The sequence below is a fragment of the Neofelis nebulosa genome, chromosome 6, assembly GCF_028018385.1.
Source record: "Neofelis nebulosa isolate mNeoNeb1 chromosome 6, mNeoNeb1.pri, whole genome shotgun sequence".
NCBI classification, from domain to species: domain Eukaryota; kingdom Metazoa; phylum Chordata; class Mammalia; order Carnivora; family Felidae; genus Neofelis; species Neofelis nebulosa.
In genome coordinates this window covers 21,447,136-21,465,854 of record NC_080787.1, presented here as the reverse complement: position 1 = coordinate 21,465,854, position 18,719 = coordinate 21,447,136, and the positions used below count along the sequence as shown (strand labels likewise).

General features: G+C 43.7%; 1 protein-coding gene and 1 long non-coding RNA gene across 13 annotated transcripts in view; one reads left to right on the top strand and one right to left on the bottom strand.

Moving 5' to 3' along the window:
• Positions 1-18,719, bottom strand: part of MAK (male germ cell associated kinase) — a 73,803-nt gene that overhangs the window by 19,353 nt on the left and 35,731 nt on the right. For 7 of the 12 annotated variants that reach the window (XM_058733012.1, XM_058733014.1, XM_058733013.1 and 4 more), the window contains 5 exons: positions 13,808-13,980; positions 10,475-10,623; positions 5,033-5,164; positions 2,769-2,843; positions 183-302 (listed from right to left, as the gene is read on the bottom strand). In XM_058733012.1, the coding sequence (XP_058588995.1) occupies positions 183-302; positions 2,769-2,843; positions 5,033-5,164; positions 10,475-10,623; positions 13,808-13,980 (649 nt within the window). The remainder of the gene's footprint in view (positions 1-182; positions 303-2,768; positions 2,844-5,032; positions 5,165-10,474; positions 10,624-13,807; positions 13,981-18,719) is intronic. The other 5 variants (XM_058733017.1, XM_058733018.1, XM_058733022.1 and 2 more) reach the window with 3 other exon arrangements.
• LOC131513797 (uncharacterized) lies at positions 12,829-17,342 on the top strand. The gene is made up of 2 exons (XR_009262802.1): positions 12,829-13,662; positions 16,762-17,342. It is a non-coding gene; the product is annotated as an uncharacterized LOC131513797 (long non-coding RNA).

The following is an 18,719-nucleotide window of genomic DNA, read 5'->3' as shown; positions in this document are numbered from 1 at the left end:
GCAGCTCTTACAAGAGACTCGCAGACCGCACCTTCAGAAGAAGGGGCATTTTGCCAAAAATCATTAGAACTGTGTTAACAAGGTGAGTGAGACTAATTTAAAAGTCTCCGCTTGGGCAAAGTGTAGAAACTTAGAAAAAGCTCCTTTCTGGTCAGAAATCTTAAAAACTCTAAAGTTCTTACCTGTCGTTGTTGCACCAAGAGGTGCTAAGTGTATCCTCTGGCCAGCTGACCCCACTTCTTTTTTGAGAAAGGAAGGAATGTATCCTGACTGATTGTAAGTAGCATAACTTCCAAGACTTCCTAGTGATGTATCATAAAGTTTCATAGTCAGAAGGTGAAAATTTTAAAGCACCCGAGAGTAACTTGAATACTACACGCCTACTAATTCTAGATTCTATTTTTTGAGGACTGACTCTATCCCAAGCATTGTACTATGGCTTTAGAGACCATCCTATTCAGTCCGTATAACAACCCTTTGGGAGGTATATTTTACCCACACCTTGTGGCTCTCAGAACTTGCTTAAATTATCACGGTAAGTGACCAGGTTAGAATGTGAACCCAAGGCTGTTTGCCCTGAACACACCAGGTTTTTTTTTTTTTTTTATGACTCCACTCTTACCCTGAGAGTATGTCTCCTGCCAGGAAGCCCCCATCCCTGCATTGCTTTCTGTGCTTTGTCTTCGTTCTGTAAAATCACTATCATGACCGCACCTACTCTCATAGGGTTGTTGTAGGGATTGAATGAGATGTAGGCAAAGCACTTAGCATAGAATCCGGTGTTCAATAAACGTCAGCTGTCATCATCGTCATCCTCATCGCTATTAGTGAATGATCAACCTGGGGGCAGTAGAGGGGCCGAAGGAGGGAAATGTAGAGGCAGAAGACAGGAGGTCATTGCCATAGCTGAAATGAGTAAGTATGAGGACCTGAATTCAGGGAGTCACAGAGGCAATGCAGAAGAGAATGGAGTGGGTATATGGGGTAGGAGGGGGAGGGAAAGAGGAATATAAACCCCTAAGTTTGTATCTTAGGTGACTAACAACAGCAGTACAGGAGAATCAGGTTTGTTGGAAAGACATGATGGCCATGGGATATTTGAGTTGTAGTGTTGAGCAGGCCTAGAGATTTGGAATTATCAAGCTATGGCAATTATGGGCCATGCGCTTGGAGGAGCCAGCTCAGAGGGACCGTGGATGTGCAAAGATCCAGAATGGAACCCCAGGGAGCACCAGCATTGAGGGAAAGGACAGAAAAGGACCCCGTGGAGAAGAGGGAGTAGGGAGGGTAGGTGATGGGAGGAGCAGGGTCTGAATAGCCAAGAGGATACAGTGTGCAGAGAGAGGAGGGAGGCCAGAGAGGCAGAGGTCTGATGGGATTTGCACCACCCTTGGGATCTGGCCACTAGGATAACGTCAGGACCTGGCAGGAGCTGTTTCAGTGGCCTGAAGCCATCTGAGGACAAAGGACAGTGAGCTGAAGAGCAAACTGAAATAAGGGAAGAAATGGATGTGATTTCTCCTTCGAGAGCCTAGCCGTGCAGGAGAGGAGACAGGTGTGTCAGCAAGGAGGTGAAACGGGGCTCAGATCGTGGTGGTGGTTTCAAGAACTGCTTGCTTGGCAGCTATGACTGAAGCATTTTTCACAGTGTTACTTGTTCGCAAGTCTGGACTCTGAACTTCTCGTCCCTGAGTCTGTCACAGCGCTGTGCATAGTAGGCTCCCAGTAAGTGTCTGCTCTTGAACCAACAAACGTCAAACAGCAGCGTCGTCGCAGAAATGGGATTTTACACAGTGAGCACGTTACCAGCTTATACAGTTTTAACGCTACTGAATATAAGCATGATCGCCTCCGTCGAGTGCCCATTCAGAATCAGCAGTCAGCCCTCTACTTTGAAAGATTTTTGAAAGTTCAAGGCAGTGATCACGTTCAGCAGCAGCTTCAGAACATTGCTCTTGGTCTCATCCTTCTCACCAGAGCAGCCACTTACTAAATGCTTACTGTGACAAAAATCCTAGGTATGGTTATATAATAATACATTGGTAAATATTATTTCCTCCATTTTGTAGGTGGGGAAACCGACGTAGGGAGCCTAAGGAACTTGTCCACAGTCACAAGGCCTACTGAGTGATAGTATGGGGATATGTCAGATTCTAAAAGTCGTGTGCCGAATAGTTAATAGGCTGCATCTTACTATTACAAGAAGAAGTTGCTACGGAAAAATGCACAGAAAAGGAAATTTTCTTAAATTACTTTGGCTACGGAGTTTTGAAGTGCCTTGTGAGCTGCAAATCTTTAGGCTGGAGTCCATAGCACTGTTTATACCAGCGACCTTGAACCCCTAGGAAATCTACCATTTCCATTAACCTGGTTAGTTTTTAATTTTAAATGATTGTTAACGCTTCAAAAATGAGTTTCAGAACTTAAAAAAAAAGTTTTGCAGGAATACTGATTACAAAATAAGGAAATCTTTTAATTCTTTTCAGTAGATCTGCTTCACTTATATAAATTGTCATCATTAATTTAAGAAGATGAGCATAGAACTTCCTGAGAGCATGTTAGTCTTAGAATTCCAACTACTAAAGAATGGTGTTTCTGATGATGTGGAATGCTTCTCTTTCTCCTGGTCCTCGTCTGACTTCTAAAAGAAGGTGACCTTGGCCTTCATAGTGGCCTTGTATGACAGGATTCAGAGCAAATGTGGAAAAGAAAAGTGGACAAGGTATTCAAAGAACAAGTTGTACTCATCTAGAATGCCCAGAAATTACCTTGTGGGTCCTCTAATTTTTCAGGAAAACTTTCATTACATGATAGTTTTTCAATTGGTTTAATTATGCTTTCCTCTGAAGAGAAGGCAGGTAGAAAGAAAGAATGAATAATAAGAATGTTTTAGGAAAAGCAGAGAAAAAAAAAATGGATTGATTAGATGATTAATGAAAAGATCAGGAAGAACCCTTAACATGAGAAAGCATTCTCATGTGTGGTCACAGCTTTCATCTGATGCCAGCCAAGTATAGATTCCCCCGAGACTCAAAGTTGTATTTAACCATAACTCATTTGTATTGGTTCGGTGGATATTATTTTAAAATACTGGCAAAAAAAAGTGAATTACAGTGCTGCAGTGTTTGACACTTAAAATGTCCACAGTGTTAAGATTAACGTCACATCAGAATATCCCAGTAGATGGGGCGCCTGGGTGGCTCAGTCGGCTGAGCGTCCGACTTCAGCTCAGGCGGTAATCTCACGGTCCGTGAGTTCGAGCCCCGCGTCGGGCTCTGTGCCGACAGCTCAGAGCCTGGAGCCTGCTTCTGCTTCTGTGTCTCCCTCTCTCTCTGCCCCTAACCCACTCACATTGTGTCTCTGTCTCTCTCAAAAATAAATAAACATTAAAAAATAAATAAATAAAAACATTAAAAAAAAAAAAGAAAAAAGAATATCCCAGTAGATTACCATAGTGATCCTCAGGTGGTTTTTGGGTCCAATACCAGAAAACTATCTATCTATTTTTTTAAAAAGAATGCTTTACTTCTTTACACATTTTCAAATGATATGTAAGATCCTTCAGCATAAGTTTTATAGTTCCAAAAGTTGTCCTTTGTGGCATATTTTAATTATAGACATTTAAAAATAAAACTATTCCATCTCTCCTTTAACCATAACCAATGGAATCTAAGTACCATGGTGATTTAAAGACTTTTTTTTTAATGTTTGTTTATTTTTGAGAGAGAGAGCATGTGCAAGTGGGGAGGGGCAGAGAGAGAGGAAGACACAGAATCTGAAGCAGGCTCCCGGCTCTGAGCTGTCAGCATGGAGCCCAGTGTAGGGCTTCAACTCATGAATGGTGAGATCATGACCTGAGCCCAAGTCAGATGCTTAACCAGCTGAACCTCCCAGGTGCCCCAATACCGTGGTGATTTTATGCCCACCAATACTGACTTACAAAATACATGAACATATTCCTTTTTAACAGCTGGAAATTTCACATTAATCTCATTTCTCTCTAAAATTTTATTTTCATTCATGTCAAAGCCCAGATTTTATCCAAATATAATTTTAGGTTAAGAAAAACAAATATAAGTTCAGGCTTAAAAGTCTTTAAATTGACCATTCAAAAGTATGTATAAATTGAAACCTTCAAAAATTTTTTTATAACCCTAAGTATGTTAAAATACTTTTTTCCTGGATTAGGTTAGTTATAATTATGACAATTCATTGTATGTAGTTAATCAAAAAAGCTGAATAGTATAAATTTTGATTACTAAACATTAAAAGGCATTATTTTGGGGGGAAATTCATCTCACTGAAAAAGACGGCAGCTTATTCAAGCTGTCCGCGTGTCCACAAATGAATGTTGCTTATTGCTAAAATCAGGTTTCAGGACCAATTCCGTCCCTTTTTTCTTGTTCCTTTTTGGAAATGTAAGCACTGAGAAACCTTGTTTAACATAAACAGATAGTTGGGAATGAAAGCTGTTTTATTACAGCTTTGTCATCACATTCTGTGAATTCAGAGTTCTAGACCAAAACTCATACAGTGATTTTAAAAGTGAGTTTTGACTATCTGTCAGCTAATAATTCAATTAGGCTCTTCAATTTTGTGAAGGTTAAGAACTGGAAACCACTTGACTTCAACAGGACTTGTTCCCCAGTTATCACAATTACTCGCTCTTTCAACATCGTTCCCAACTTATGAAACTGTCTCTTGGATTGGCACCCCAGGTATAGGTGATATTTCTACACTTTGGGGAAAAAGGAAACAACCATAGTAAACAGGCAATTTGTCTTTTGTTTTGTAAAGTAGGAGAATAGAGACACAGCTCAGGGAGATCCATTTTAGGAAAGAATCCACATGGGAGTTGAGATCTGGCACATGACTGCCTTAAAACCACCTGTGCTCAAGTACCAGTTTGAAAACTTGGTGTGCCCCCCAAGGTTATCTCAGTTGGAAGAAGGCAGCTGCAATACAGTTAGAAGTCAAAATCTGCAGAAGGAAAGCAATGTAAATGTATACTTTAAGTGTGTTTTTACTTTACCTGCGTTACTCCTTTTGAAAGCAAGTTCTGCCCCCATGGGTCCCAATGACTTAGGAAATAACTGATTACTCCAAGTATGTGGGTTTATATCCTTTCCACTGGCTACCAAGGACACATTCTTGGGATTTACACCTTAGAAGAACAAAATCAAAGTAGTCATTTGAAAAGTTAAGGTGTGATCATTAACTTGACAGATAAATACATAATACATTCAAATGAACACTGGAAATAAGTTGGAGGGGAATGGAAATAAATTTGTTACAATGTAGCAGTTCCTTCAATAATGTGGAATCCTCACAGTGTGTTTTGCAAACACAAGGTATTTTCTATAATACAAGTAATAATCATTGAACATTGGACATCTCTGGCTCAACGTCTTATAAAAATTGAGGTGGTACAAAAATTTTCTTCAAATTGACTTGTTTTAAGTACGTACTTAAAAATTCGTGGATATACGCCAGACCCTTGAGGAGCACTTAGTGTAGCCAGGAGAATTGAGAGCTTGCATGTGGTGTGTAAAGATCTCCGAAACTTATTGCATATTAGACAATAATAAAATCTAAACTCTTTATGATTTTCTGAAATCTGTGAAATGTGGAGTCAACTTTAGACTTTGGTACTAATGGTCAAAGGGTGGTGTTTTAACTTATTCTTAAGAGATTTGAAAACTTCCTGAACGTGACTTCTTTTCACTGATAATAAATTGGATGCAACTTATGAGAAGGTAAAGACATCACACAGTCTACGTCTCTGGGTCGTACATGTGTTTTCTTTAGCAAATACAAGAAAAATCCTCACCAAGGACTACCATTAATGTAGGAAGTTAGCACCTCTTTCCTGACAGGATGAGCTCTGGCTCTTCAGAGAGTGAACTCCTCAGCAAGGTTTCACATTTATGAGACATATAATAATATCCCTTGTTTTGAAGCCATAAAAAGGCCAGGCTATTCTGTACTGAGCCTCAAAGTTACCAGTCATCAGTACTCTAATGAAACACTCCTCCATGTAAATAATTTGCCTTTCTTATCGCATAGAGCTCCTTATGGATTTCGGATTCTGATAAAAGACGTACCAATAGAACTATATATCATAGGCACTTGCCTGACAGTAAAGAAGATGCACTTACTAAAAAGGTAGCAATAACTCATATGAAAAAGTCAATACAAAAAAATCCTTTACCCCCAAAGACAAGGCAAGGTAGGGGGGAAAAACTAATCTCCTTAAATGAACAGTTTTCATAAATGTAGTTCAACAAAGAATGGGGCCTGAGCAGTTAAATTATTTTGTTAATCCAGTTAGCCTTCGGATATCCCTAGTTTTTTTTTTTTTTTTTTTTTTTTAATATATCCATTAGCAAAGACAATTGCTTCAATTTTGTCTTTTTGAACATTCCAGATTTCTTGGAAATTGACACAATCTAGAATGTGAAGTCATTTACATATTAGTTTACAAGCTTTTACTGGGCATCTTCTATATACCAAACACTGACAGACAGAGGTAGAAATGAATATACCATCATCCCTTGCCTCAGAGGAAAGTAAATCAGTGAACACATATTTACTGAGTACCTATCACATGCCAGGCATTGTGTATGGCATTGGACAAAAGGTGAGCAAAATAGTGTCTACCCTTTTGGGTCTTAACAACCTAAGGGAAGGGAAACATTAACAGTTACAAATAGGTAATTAATGGTATATAAATTGTTTAAAGGAATCTGGTGCTGAGAGGACAGGCAAATAACAGAAGAAACTTTCTTTAAAAGTCCCACCAGTCTTTCTTTAAAAAAAGTAATTTTAAGCTGAAATGTGAATCTGATTAGGACTTGGGAGGGGGGTGGGAGCTGTGCTCCTGGGAGAGGCCACAGTGTAGGCTGGGGACCCAAGATGGGAAGGAACCCCGAGACATTCCATGGATGGAGAAAGAAGTGGGACTGGCACAAAATAAAGATGGAGAAGGGGGCAGGGGTCAAATCAAGTAGGGATTTGTGTGCCAGGTTAAGAAATTTAAAATGCAGTGGGAAAGGCAAGTGTAGAAATAACACAGCACGTTGAATACACAGGGTGGAAGGAAGGACAGAGGCGATAAACAGACTTGAGAAGGAGCAGGGTTTCAAAAGTGCTGTGGAAGGAGTGGCCCTCCCCGCCTGCGTGGTGGCATCGGTTTGTGCCAGAGAGCCCAGCTCTGGGAGCAGGGAGTGAGACCAGAGGGCACCCCCAGGGATGGTTTTCACTTCCATCGCACACTCTGCGGCTCCCTTATGCGATAATTAAGTACCTAAGGCTTACAGGGTGAGCGGAGAGGTGAGTGCAGTCCCACTGTAAGTAACAGAAAACAGTCTCAAAGTCTTGTTCCAGTAAACAGCCGGTCAGTAGCAGGTCAATAACTAGGACTCTTGCGTCCCTCTCCCTGCAGGCCAATGTCACAGATCTGCCAAGTCTTGTAGAATAATGCCATGCTGCCCTGAAAGTATATGGTACATTTCTAGAGCTCCCATGATCCTAAAGATTGACGCTTAAGAACCAATTGATGCTTTTATACTTGGCTTTATGGTAAAAAAAAAAAAAAAAAAAAAAAAAAAAAGCCCCCAAACATATTCTTTTTTTTTTTTAATTCCTAAAGATACTTAATTATAAAAATAACTATGGATCGTAAATGTCAAGCATCATTTCTTATTTCGGTTTCTATCCTCTGCAGTCATCGCTGGCTCATGACAGGTGCTCAGTAAATGTTTGTCTAAGTGACTGAACTGAGCTCAATTCTAGTTTCAAATCTCATCCAGCTCTAGAGGGGCATCTTCAAGGCAAAAAAAATGCCAACAGGGAAACAGAAAGACTCAAGTTTAGATTTCAAGCAGCTCTAATTTCAAGTCTATTTATGGTCTCAATTATAGCCATGCTTCTGACCCACAGTAATTTGCAGGATCGGATAGATCTTTCTAGTTAAAAAGGAAATGACCAGACCAGTTTCAGGTATCCTGAAATATGTCCCAGAAAACCACATTAGGGAGCAGAACTATGAAAACAGAGTGCTTTGGATCTATTTATCCTGATAAAAACTTACAGTTGCCTTTCCCACCGCCAGAGGGCTCCCTTGTACAGATAAGAAAATATCGATTTGCTATAGGATTGATTTATGTTTAAACAGGGGAAAATATCCCCCATGAATCTGTGTTCTGGGAATTTTGTTACATCCCTGCTTTTGCAGCAGGATCGGAACTCCTCATGGTATCAACACCAAAATGTCACAGCGAAGCATCTCCAGAGTTGTCTACCTGTTCAGTCACTAACTTCTCACCTCTCATCACTTTGCAGCCCACTCCAGCCTCGTTCTCCCTCACCATTCCAGACTGAAACTGCTCGCCAAGTTTCAGGTCCTTCAGGGACCTCTCCACTGTTCAGTTTAATCAGGCATTTCTGTCCCTTCTCATAACCGCTAAGCAGCAAACTCTTTCAGGGAAATGGTTCCTTCTCAGCTTCTGCAAACCCCCTGTTCATGGTTTTTCCCCCTCAGCCGCCTGGTTCCTTCCTTTCCTCTCTCTCGAGTTGTCCTCCTCCTCCTCCTCTACTGCTACCATTGTTCCCACTCACAGTCTCTCTGTAGGTGATCCTGTTCAATGCATGGACTTAAATACTGTCTGGGTGTCGCCGTTCTCTGTAGCCCAGGTCCCTCCTCAGTGTTCCTGGCTCTTCCCTTCCACCTCCTGCATGGCCTCTCCACACTGGAATGTTTCACAAGCATCTCGACTCTAACCGCCCGCATGCAAGCCTGACCACCTCTTTCCCGCCCAGTGCTGTTCCCCGTCGGTCTTCCCCATCTCAGAGCATAGCACCACCATCCACCTAGGATTCAAGCCCACGAACTGGCTTTTGTCTTTTTCTTTTCTACAACATCCATCAGCAAGACCATTTCCAAAATCTATCAGGAGCCCTGCTCCCTCTCAGTCATCATCCTCGTTTCCCTGGGGGACCACAGTGGCTTCCAGCTGGCCTCCCTGCTTCTGGTCTTGCCCTGTGCGATCCACCCTTTACACAGTCTTTTTAACACGTATGTCACATGTCACCACTCACCTCCCAAGGTTCCCCCCAAAGGCCTCTTTCGGAGCTGGAATAAACCCAGAATTCCTTCCCCTGCCCTCACGGTGCTGTCTTACCGGAATACTGCTGGCTCTCCCCACCTCACCCCTCCTCACTCTCTCCTAAGCTCTTGTAAAATCTAAATGTGCGGCCTGTTGTTCTATTCAGAGAAGCCAGTGTCTTTCCCTCCACCTAAAACTTCTTTTCTCAGCTCTTCATCTTTCCCTCTTTTTGGACTAAAGATAAATCTGTATAGATATATGGTCCCTTAAAAATTGATTCCCTTTTAGGCTACGTTGAATTTAAACTTTTCTTTTTAAAGTGGACTTTGAGGAGAAAATGCTACCTGCAGGCGTGACATAAACTACCCACCATCTGTCTAGATCTTTCTCCTAAGCTCCGGATTCATATATTGAGTCGTCTCCTAGATAGATCAACTCAGATGCTCACTAGACATCCCAACCCCAACTCCCGAGATTCCCTAGTTACGCACATCCGTCCCCTCCTGATCTCCCCCTTTCTTGGGTAAAGTCACCACCCCCCCCCCAGGGGACAACACTGATTCCTCCGTTCTTTACCACCACCCATGCCCATCTGTCAGCAAGTCCTGTCTTTCCACTGCTCAAATACATGGAGATTTTACCCATTTCTGTGTCCACGTTCACCACTCTGGAACAAGCCATCACCCTCTCGTTCCAGACACATGCAGTGGCCTCTTGAGCCCCTAGTATGCTCTACCCACAATGATCTTTCAAAAACACAAGCCCGATCATTTAGGAAACAGTGTAAAATGCTACATTTTATAAAACGGTGTCGCGGGGGTGCAGAATTGTTTTAATAAAACTTAGCGCTTGCTAAAGGCACAGCTTTGGCGGGAGAGGGAGGAAGTTTTTTGTTTTTTGTTTTTTTTTTGAAGCCTATTCTCATCTTTTTGGTTGCCAGGCATTTCTTTCTTTTTTTTTTAAATTTTTTTTTCAACGTTTTTTATTTATTTTTGGGACAGAGAGAGACAGAGCATGAACGGGGGAGGGGCAGAGAGAGAGGGAGACACAGAATCGGAAGCAGGCTCCAGGCTCCGAGCCATCAGCCCAGAGCCTGACGCGGGGCTCGAACTCACGGACCGCGAGATCGTGACCTGGCTGAAGTCGGACGCTTAACCGACTGCGCCACCCAGGCGCCCCAGTTGCCAGGCATTTCTTGAGCAGACTTCCCCGAGGCAGGGGACCCAGAAAGTACTTGGGAACAAGTACTGACCAGGCTGAGCCGGCAGAGAGCGCTGTTTCAGTGGTGCCCTTTCTGCAGATATTCCAGGACGCTTAAGCCTGACCCCTCCCCTAGTTAGCATTAACGTTGTATGTTCTCTGCTCACCTGGAAGGTATCTGGATTGCTTCAGGTAGTACTGCTTAGCGGTGGAAGCAGTTGACAGTTCAGAATCCGATTTCTGGGAAACGGCAGCGGGTAAGCTCTTGTTTTCCCCTGCTGAGTGCTGGGAGGCTGAGGGCACCGACTCTGGAAGCCTTGAAAGTCCACAGAAGGTAGCGTCACTACTTGAAAAATGAGACGATGGCAGCTACTGCGTCCCCCACCCGCCCCCTGCGCGTCTGCGGGAGGACCGTCGCGGCCACCGTCACTGCCTACTCACGTAACGTCTGATCAGTAAGGCCGTCTGGGTCCCCCTCGGAGGCTGACACTGGCCTGGCTGGCCCTCAGCTGCTGGCTGCCCCCACCCGCTCAGGGGTAGTTCTAGGCACAGGCAGGTGGACCCTTTCATGAGAAACGGCCCCACCCGTTCCTGCCTTCTTTCCCTTTGGCTCAGCCCATTGTAGTCATGCCAGCTGCTGAGATTCGCCCCACTTTCAAGACCGCTCGTTCCAGAAAGCCTCCTCTCCTCGAAGTGCTCTGCTGCCCGTAAACAGGACTTTTGAGCTCTTTGCAGCTCCTTCGTTAGCAGCACTCAGTGCACGCTCTGCTCTGGTGTCATGCTGACTCGAACGTCTTATTTCTGCCGCTATACGTTTGATGGGCTGCAGACAGACCACATCCTGTTCCTGCCGTGGCTTAATACATCTCTGTATTTAGTAAACGTCTACCGACCGTGCGCGCAAGTATAACCGTCTTGCTTTTGTTGACTCTAAAAGAGACAACCTCATAAGTAAAAGTTTCACACTTTAGCATTGGGTCTTTTGTATTCTTTATGAGGAAGCCTAGGCCGCCAGAGGAACTGAGCAGACAATAGCAGGGTCCATTCAGTGCGCCAAGTGTTTGAGCTCTTATTGCTTAAGGAATAGTGCGGTGCAAAAAAAGAGACAGAGGTCTAGTTTGGGATTCGGCCTCGTCTGACTTTAGGCAACCTGTTCCTTCAACCTATCTGACTCTCAGTAGTCTACTCTGCAGATAGTTGTACTGGAGTATGAAGATTACAAATTAAAATTTAGGTAGGCGCTTAATAAATGGAAGTATCTTAATCATTATTGTTATTATGTCTAAATCGTGTAAAGCCATTCGAAGATACCAAAAAATAAAAAATGGAAGAAATACATTAAAAATTGATTGTCGGGGCGCCTGGGTGGCGCAGTCGGCTAAGCGTCCGACTTCAGCCAGGTCACGATCTCGCGGTCCGTGAGTTCGAGCCCCGCGTCAGGCTCTGGGCTGATGGCTCGGAGCCTGGAGCCTGTTTCCGATTCTGTGTCTCCCTCTCTCTCTGCCCCTCCCCCGTTCACGCTCTGTCTCTCTCTGTCCCAAAAATAAATAAAAAATGTTGAAAAAAAAAAATTTAAAAAAAAAAAATTGATTGTCATACAGTTTTTCGAACGAATTTCAAGAGAAAAGGAATAATTGATACTGCAATTTATCAATCATTTCCTTGCCAGAATTAAGTATGTGGACTACAAACTCGATCTATAGGTTTGGATTCAAATCTCTTCTACCCCTAAAAGTACGTGATAAAATTCAGCTGGAATTAGAACGTCATGGGTTAAAAAAAAAAAAGTTTTCAAGTCATGTACAGAGTAGGCCAACGCAGACGCGAAGAATTATTTTTAAAAAAAGGAATTATACAGCTCTCTACACGTCTTTAAAATGTTGACCTCTTTAAGCTGACATCTATAATTTCCCATCGTAAATTAAATCCTTTTATTTCTTGTTTCTTGTTAACAATAGGTGGAAAACAGTAAATAATTTATAAAGTGAAATATTATGAGGATTGACTGTAATTGGAGTATTTCATGGTACGACTTGATAAAATAAGTCTTAACTTATTCCCTTATTCCATACCCTTATTCCATAAACACTCTGAATCTTCAACAAATTATGTACAATGTATATCCGTAGGTTTTGAAAAATCAGACAGTTTCATAGAACATTCTAGTACACTTAAAAGAATAAGCATCACTGGGTCCTGGTGCTTTAGTGGTTCTGAATCTCCGTGCTTTCCAACACGTGCTTTCCAAATAGACTAAAATTCCCGGGGCGCCTGGGTGGCGCAGTCGGTTAAGCGTCCAACTTCAGCCAGGTCACGATCTCGCGGTCCGTGAGTTCGAGCCCCGCGTCAGGCTCTGGGCTGATGGCTCGGAGCCTGGAGCCTGTTTCTGATTCTGTGTCTCCCTCTCTCTCTGCCCCTCCCCCATTCATGCTCTGTCTCTCTCTGTCCCAAAAATAAATAAAAAACGTTGAAAAAAAAAAACAAAAAAACAAATAGACTAAAATTCCCTATTTCTAATGTGGGCTTTTCCCTTGAAGAGAAATACTATAGGACAACAAAGCCTTCCAAGTGGAAGGTGTTGGTCGTCTGACTTCTCCTTTTGCTTAGCATCTCCAAAGTTGTTTGGCCTTCCTGCCACTCACATATGGAAATGCTAAGAGGTGTGACTTTCCACAGGGGGATTAAGCAGGTTTATCCTCAAGTTCATGTATTTTAGGGAAGGGTCCCTATGGAATTTGAGAAACTAGAAACGTATTGACTGAGGATTATCCAAGCATAGGTCCCCCTCACAGAATTTCCATGTACCTTCAGAGATATGTGGACCCCAAGGGAATGCCAGATAGCTATTAGATAAAATTCCCTGCCTCCTGCCAATATGTTTTTCTCCCTATTCTTTTATTCCAGAGAGAGAGAGAGAGAGAGAGAGACAGAGAGAGAGAGAGAGAGAGGGAGAGAGAAAGACAGTATTTCCCCACACATTGGTTCACAACGTTTAACCCACCCTCACCTCAAGGGTGAATAGTGCACTCATGAATACTTGGCTTAGAGAAAGACAGGGGGCTGCTGGAGACGTTAAACTTCCAGGAAAAGTTTAGGAAGTGATCCCAAAGGTTTAGAATAGCAAACAAACAAATAAGGGAACCTGAACGCCATCGGAAGAAATCATTGCCTCTGCAGGTTGTGCTTTGCTTTCTTCAAATAGGCATGCGGATTTCAGATGGGAATCGTGGGATCGTATTTCATCAGGGTACGCTCAAAACTTAACAAGAGCCCTTCCCTCCACGCGCCTGCAGCACTCAGCCATTAATACTGAGAATCTTTACCGTGAGAAGCCAAGATTCTTACCTTCCCAGAGGTACGTGTACAGATTTGGGGTTTATGGAAGAGAACAATATTAAGCTACTTATTGCCTTTAATGTCTCCCTGCATTTGTATGTCCTGAGTGACATAAAGTTGATACATGATAAAAATAGATTTTCCTGAGGGATGTGAAATCTTACCGGAATGGGGTATCTTTTTTCCTCTTTTCTTTGAATACACCCATGCTCGGCCGCTTGGAATAGGAGGCTCCAAGATCGTAATCCTCATACTCTTCCCAGCTGTCTCCAGACTTGAACACCGTCTGACCCCAGCGCCTCCTAGCACTTTTGTGCCCCAGGGTACCATTTGGCTTCTGTGGTGGAAAATCAGTCATCATCATCTCTAATCATTTGCTGAATGCCTTTTATGCACAAGCTACTCTACCTTATACTAAGAGTACCTGATCTCGAGGGGCCTTCCGTACCGTTAAGATAACACGTACACACGTTGAAAAGTGTTAACAAAAATAGGTAGCACGTGCTAAAAACAGGATAGGGGTTCCGAGGAAGGAGAGATCTCTGACATTGGGTTGGGGGAGGACTCGAACACTTAAGGATCAGAACTGCTCACCGCCGTATAATTTGGAAAAACTGCCATGTGTGTGACTGTCTCTTTGGGCAAGTGACTGAACATTTCAAAGGCTCGGTTTCCTCCTCCTTAAATGGTGATATCCAATGTTCATCTAATTAGTGTTTCTGAATTTAATAGTAAAATACATCGGAAGTCCTTCGGTTAGGGCCTAACACGTGACGAGAGTCACTGAGTTAGGTGGTACGATTATTACTATTGTTGTTGTTCCAGAGTTTGGAAGAGGGAAAGAGGGTGACTTTCTGACAGAAAAGTGCCAGAGTGTGTTCTGGGAAGGAAGGGTGGTTGGTGCTTATCAAGGCAGATAGTTGGTGCTAGAAGTAGTGAAAGACAGGGTTGCAAGGACAGACTGATGCCGGAGTCTGAAGGCCTTCCAGCGTCTGCCTAATGAGCTGCAGCTCTCCTGTGAGCAGTGGAAAACACTGGATGTTTTTTGAGCTAAAAAGTGAGGAGATACAGGCAGCATTCCCGAAGGCCAGACTCTTCAGATGGGAGGCCTTTGCAGTTATACTGGCATGCAGTGGCAAGGCCAACAGATTCCTAGTCGCTGGAATGCTCGGGAAAGAACACGTGTGCTCTTAACGAGGAATTAAAGGCCTGGACTTTGCATCCATGTGAACAGATGTGAGAGAAGAGTGTGGCAGCACTCGTTGCAGCAGCTTAAATACCTGAAGTCCCAGCTGCCTTTGCAGTTGTTGGTAGCCATGTGACACAATCTAGCCAATGAGTTGTCAGTGGAAGTCTACTAGAGGGATTTCTGGGACAGCTAGCATGACATGCCAGTGTTGTTGTTTTTTTTAATGTTTATTTTTGAGAGAGAGAGAGAGAGAGAGAGAGAGAGAGAGAGAGAGAGCTCAAGCAGGGAAGGGACAGAGGGAGAGAGAGAGGGAGACCCAGAATCCGAAGCAGGCCCCAGGCTCTGAGCTGTCAGCACAGAGCCCGACGCGGGGCTCGAACTCACAAACAGTGAGATGGTGACCCGAGCTGAAGTCGGACGCTTAACGGCCTGAGCCACCCAGGGGCCCCATCACTCTTCCCTCTTCTAGAATGCAGATGCCGTCCCAAAGGAACGGCAGCCACGTTGTGGCCATAGGAAGGAAAGCCGCTTGCTAACCATGGTAGAACAGGAAGGCAGAAGCGGTCTGGTTCCTTCTACAAGCTGCCGGAGCCCTGGTTTGGCCCACCGCTGACTTCTTGTCATGTGGGAAAACAACCCATTACTGTTGGAGCCTCAGGGGTCAGGTTTCCATCGTAAGTCACTGAGTGTAATCCTAATGGATGCAGAGAAGGAAAGGCAGCAATCACTTCAGGATGGGGGCCCTGTCAACAGAAATAAGGAACGAGGAAGAAGACTTGGCTTGGATCAGAGAGTGGTTTTATTCAAATTTATTTGGGGTGCTTTTGGGGTTTGTAAACCGAGGAGTCCAAAAGGCAATTGAAAATTAGGGAATTTGGAAGCAAGGTCAGCAAATACAGTTATCTCTGGAGCATGATGTTGAAAGAATGGATATACTATTGCTTGGAGCCCGTGGTGTCACAGTGATGGCCCATGACGAAAATGGTATTTGCCAACTTCTGTTATTGTTTTCTTTGCCAGGGAGAATGAGCTCTAGACTAAGGAGAATAAAAAGCTATCAGGTCCCAGACAAGAAGAGCTGATCAAAGGTTACACTTAGCTGAGTTTGAGGCTCTGGTTTTGGTGGGATGGTTTTTTAGGGTGCTGAGTCTGTGTGCTTCTGAACAGTGTCAGTAACATCAAGTCGTATGCCTGAGAAGACTGGAAAGGGGCAAATGTACGTAATTTTTGTAACGTAGAAGGTGGAGTTGTGCCAACTCCACTTTAATACGTTTGGTATAGGATGAGGACAAAGATTCGAAAATCAGTTACTAAAGGGAAAGTTTTTGAGCATCAAGGGAAAGGAGTGGCAGACCACCTAGGCAACCATTTTTTGTAAGAAGCACACAATGTATGTAGTCTGTGTGGCCTTCGACAAAATGGGTGACAGGGTCTTTGAGGCTATCAGTGAAGCGACAAAAGGACAACAAGGCAGGGTCAGTACTGCTGACCACCCCCCCCCCCCCAATTTATAACCCACGTCTAATGTGATGGTATTTGGACAAGTGGCCTTTGGAAGGTAACTGGGGATTAGTTCCCTTATGAAAGAGACTCCAGAGAGCCTGCTTTCTCTCTCTGCCATATGAGGACAAAGCAAGAAGGTGACATCCACAAACCAGGAAGAAGGCCCTCCCTAGGAATCAAATTGGCTAACGCTCTGATCTTGGACTTCCCAGCATCTAGAACTGTGATAAAATAAATTTCTGGCTTAAAGCCACCCAGTCTATGGCATTTTGTTACAGCAGACTAAGTACGTAGTTCGGTGCTCTGTTCATCTTGAAGGTATAGGGCTAGGGTATTGGGTACTTTGACTTAGTGCATACCAAGGCTGGGCATAGTACATGGCACTTAGTAGCTCCTCAGTAAATATTCCTTTTCTTTTCCTCTCAGTATGAGTCAACATTTGATGTGCCTTCCAAGAAAAAGACAGAAGTGTAATCTTCGGCGGCACGAGTGGATGGACCTCTGGTTCTGGGATGTTGGGGTGATTCACCATGCTTTATACTCCCTGCCTGCTGTTCACCTCTGGTTCTGACAGCCTCATTCTAACGGGGCAGCGGGATGGTAAGGGGGACTCAGCAGCTCCTTCCTACCCAGGAACCAAGGATTACTCAGTCATTGGTGAATGATGTCATGTGCAGAGCACATGGGGGAACCGGGGATGTTTCTCCTAGAGAAAAGGGCAGGCAGGATAAGGGCTAGTTTCAAATTATCTGAATGGCTGCCTTTCTCGAAGAGTGATGAACTTTTATTAAAAGCTAAAGAATGGGGCGCCTGGGTGGCGCAGTCGGTTAAGCGTCTGACTTCAGCCAGGTCACGATCTCGCGGTCCGTGAGTTCGAGCCCCGCATCAGGCTCTGGGCTGATGGCTCGGAGCCTGGAGCCTGTTTCCGATTCTGTGTCTCCCTCTCTCTCTGCCCCTCCCCCGTTCATGCTCTGTCTCTCTCTGTCCCAAAAATAAATAAATAAACGTTGAAAAAAAAAATTAAAAAAAAAAAAAAAAAAAGCTAAAGAAGACCAGGGGCGCCTGGGTGGCGCAGTCGGTTGAGCGTCCGACTTCAGCCAGGTCACGATCTCGCGGTCCGTGAGTTCGAGCCCCGCGTCGGGCTCTGGGCTGACGGCTCGGAGCCTGGAGCCTGTTTCCGATTCTGTGTCTCCCTCTCTCTCTGCCCCTCCCCCATTCATCCTCTGTCTCTCTCTGTCCCAAAAATAAATAAAAAACGTTGGAAGAAAAAAAAAAAAAAAAAAAGCTAAAGAAGACCAGAGTTTAGCTCAGTATAAGGAAGAACTTTCTAATAGTCAGAAATGCCCCAAAGGTGATGTGGGTTCGTCAGGACCCTGGGGGTGCTGAACAGAAATAATGTGGACAATTATTCACTCATTTGTTCAACAGATATCTGAGAATTTACCGTGTGCCAGGCACCATTCTGGGTTTGGGGCCTGTACTGATAAAAAAAACAGACAACATCCCTGACCTCATGAAACTTACATTCCAGTAGGAAGAGCCAGATAATAAACAATACACATACACATAATTAGATGTATGTTAGAATATGTCAGGGCTTTGCGAGCAGGGCTTGCTTCTATAGGGGTGGCAGGAATGGATAAGGAACGAGGCAGTTTTCTTTGAGATCTCTCAGTCCTAAAATGCCCATAATGCAGTGCATTTGGGAGTATACATCTTGAGGAGACAGTAATATGGCACATGACGAGCTCCCTGAACCGACCAAACAACTGAAGTCGGAAGAGGAAGTTTTTATACTATGCCTGACACTTAAAAAAAAAAAAAAAATCTGTTCATGTTCAGTAGTATTTAAAATTTTTTTTTTTCAACATTTATTTATTTTTGGGACAGAGAGAGACAGAGCATGAACAGGGGAGGGGCAGAGAGAGAGGGAGACACAGAACCGGAAACAGGCTCCAGGCTCTGAGCCGTCAACCCAGAGCCTGACGCGGGGCTCGAACCCACGGACCGCGAGATCGTGACCTGGCTGAAGTCGGACGCCCAACCGACTGCGCCACCCAGGTGCCCCGTTCAGTAGTATTTAAAACCAGTATAAAATTACTGTTAAAATCCTTAAGATTTTAGGGTCAGCTCTCTTGAGTCCCATATTCTATTAAATGCTTTCAGTTCTTCTATATCTAAGTAACTGTTAAAGTCTGCAACATCAAAACTTTATTACATTAGTTTTGGTAGTTTTTCTTTTCATAAACCATATTAGAATTTCAAGTTATCTCATGCTAAGCCCCGGCCAGAGGAAGCAAGGACTTTAACATAGAATCATATTTTACATCTTAAAAAAAATTTTTTTTAGGGGGCGCCCGGGTGGCTCAGTCAGGTAAGCGTCC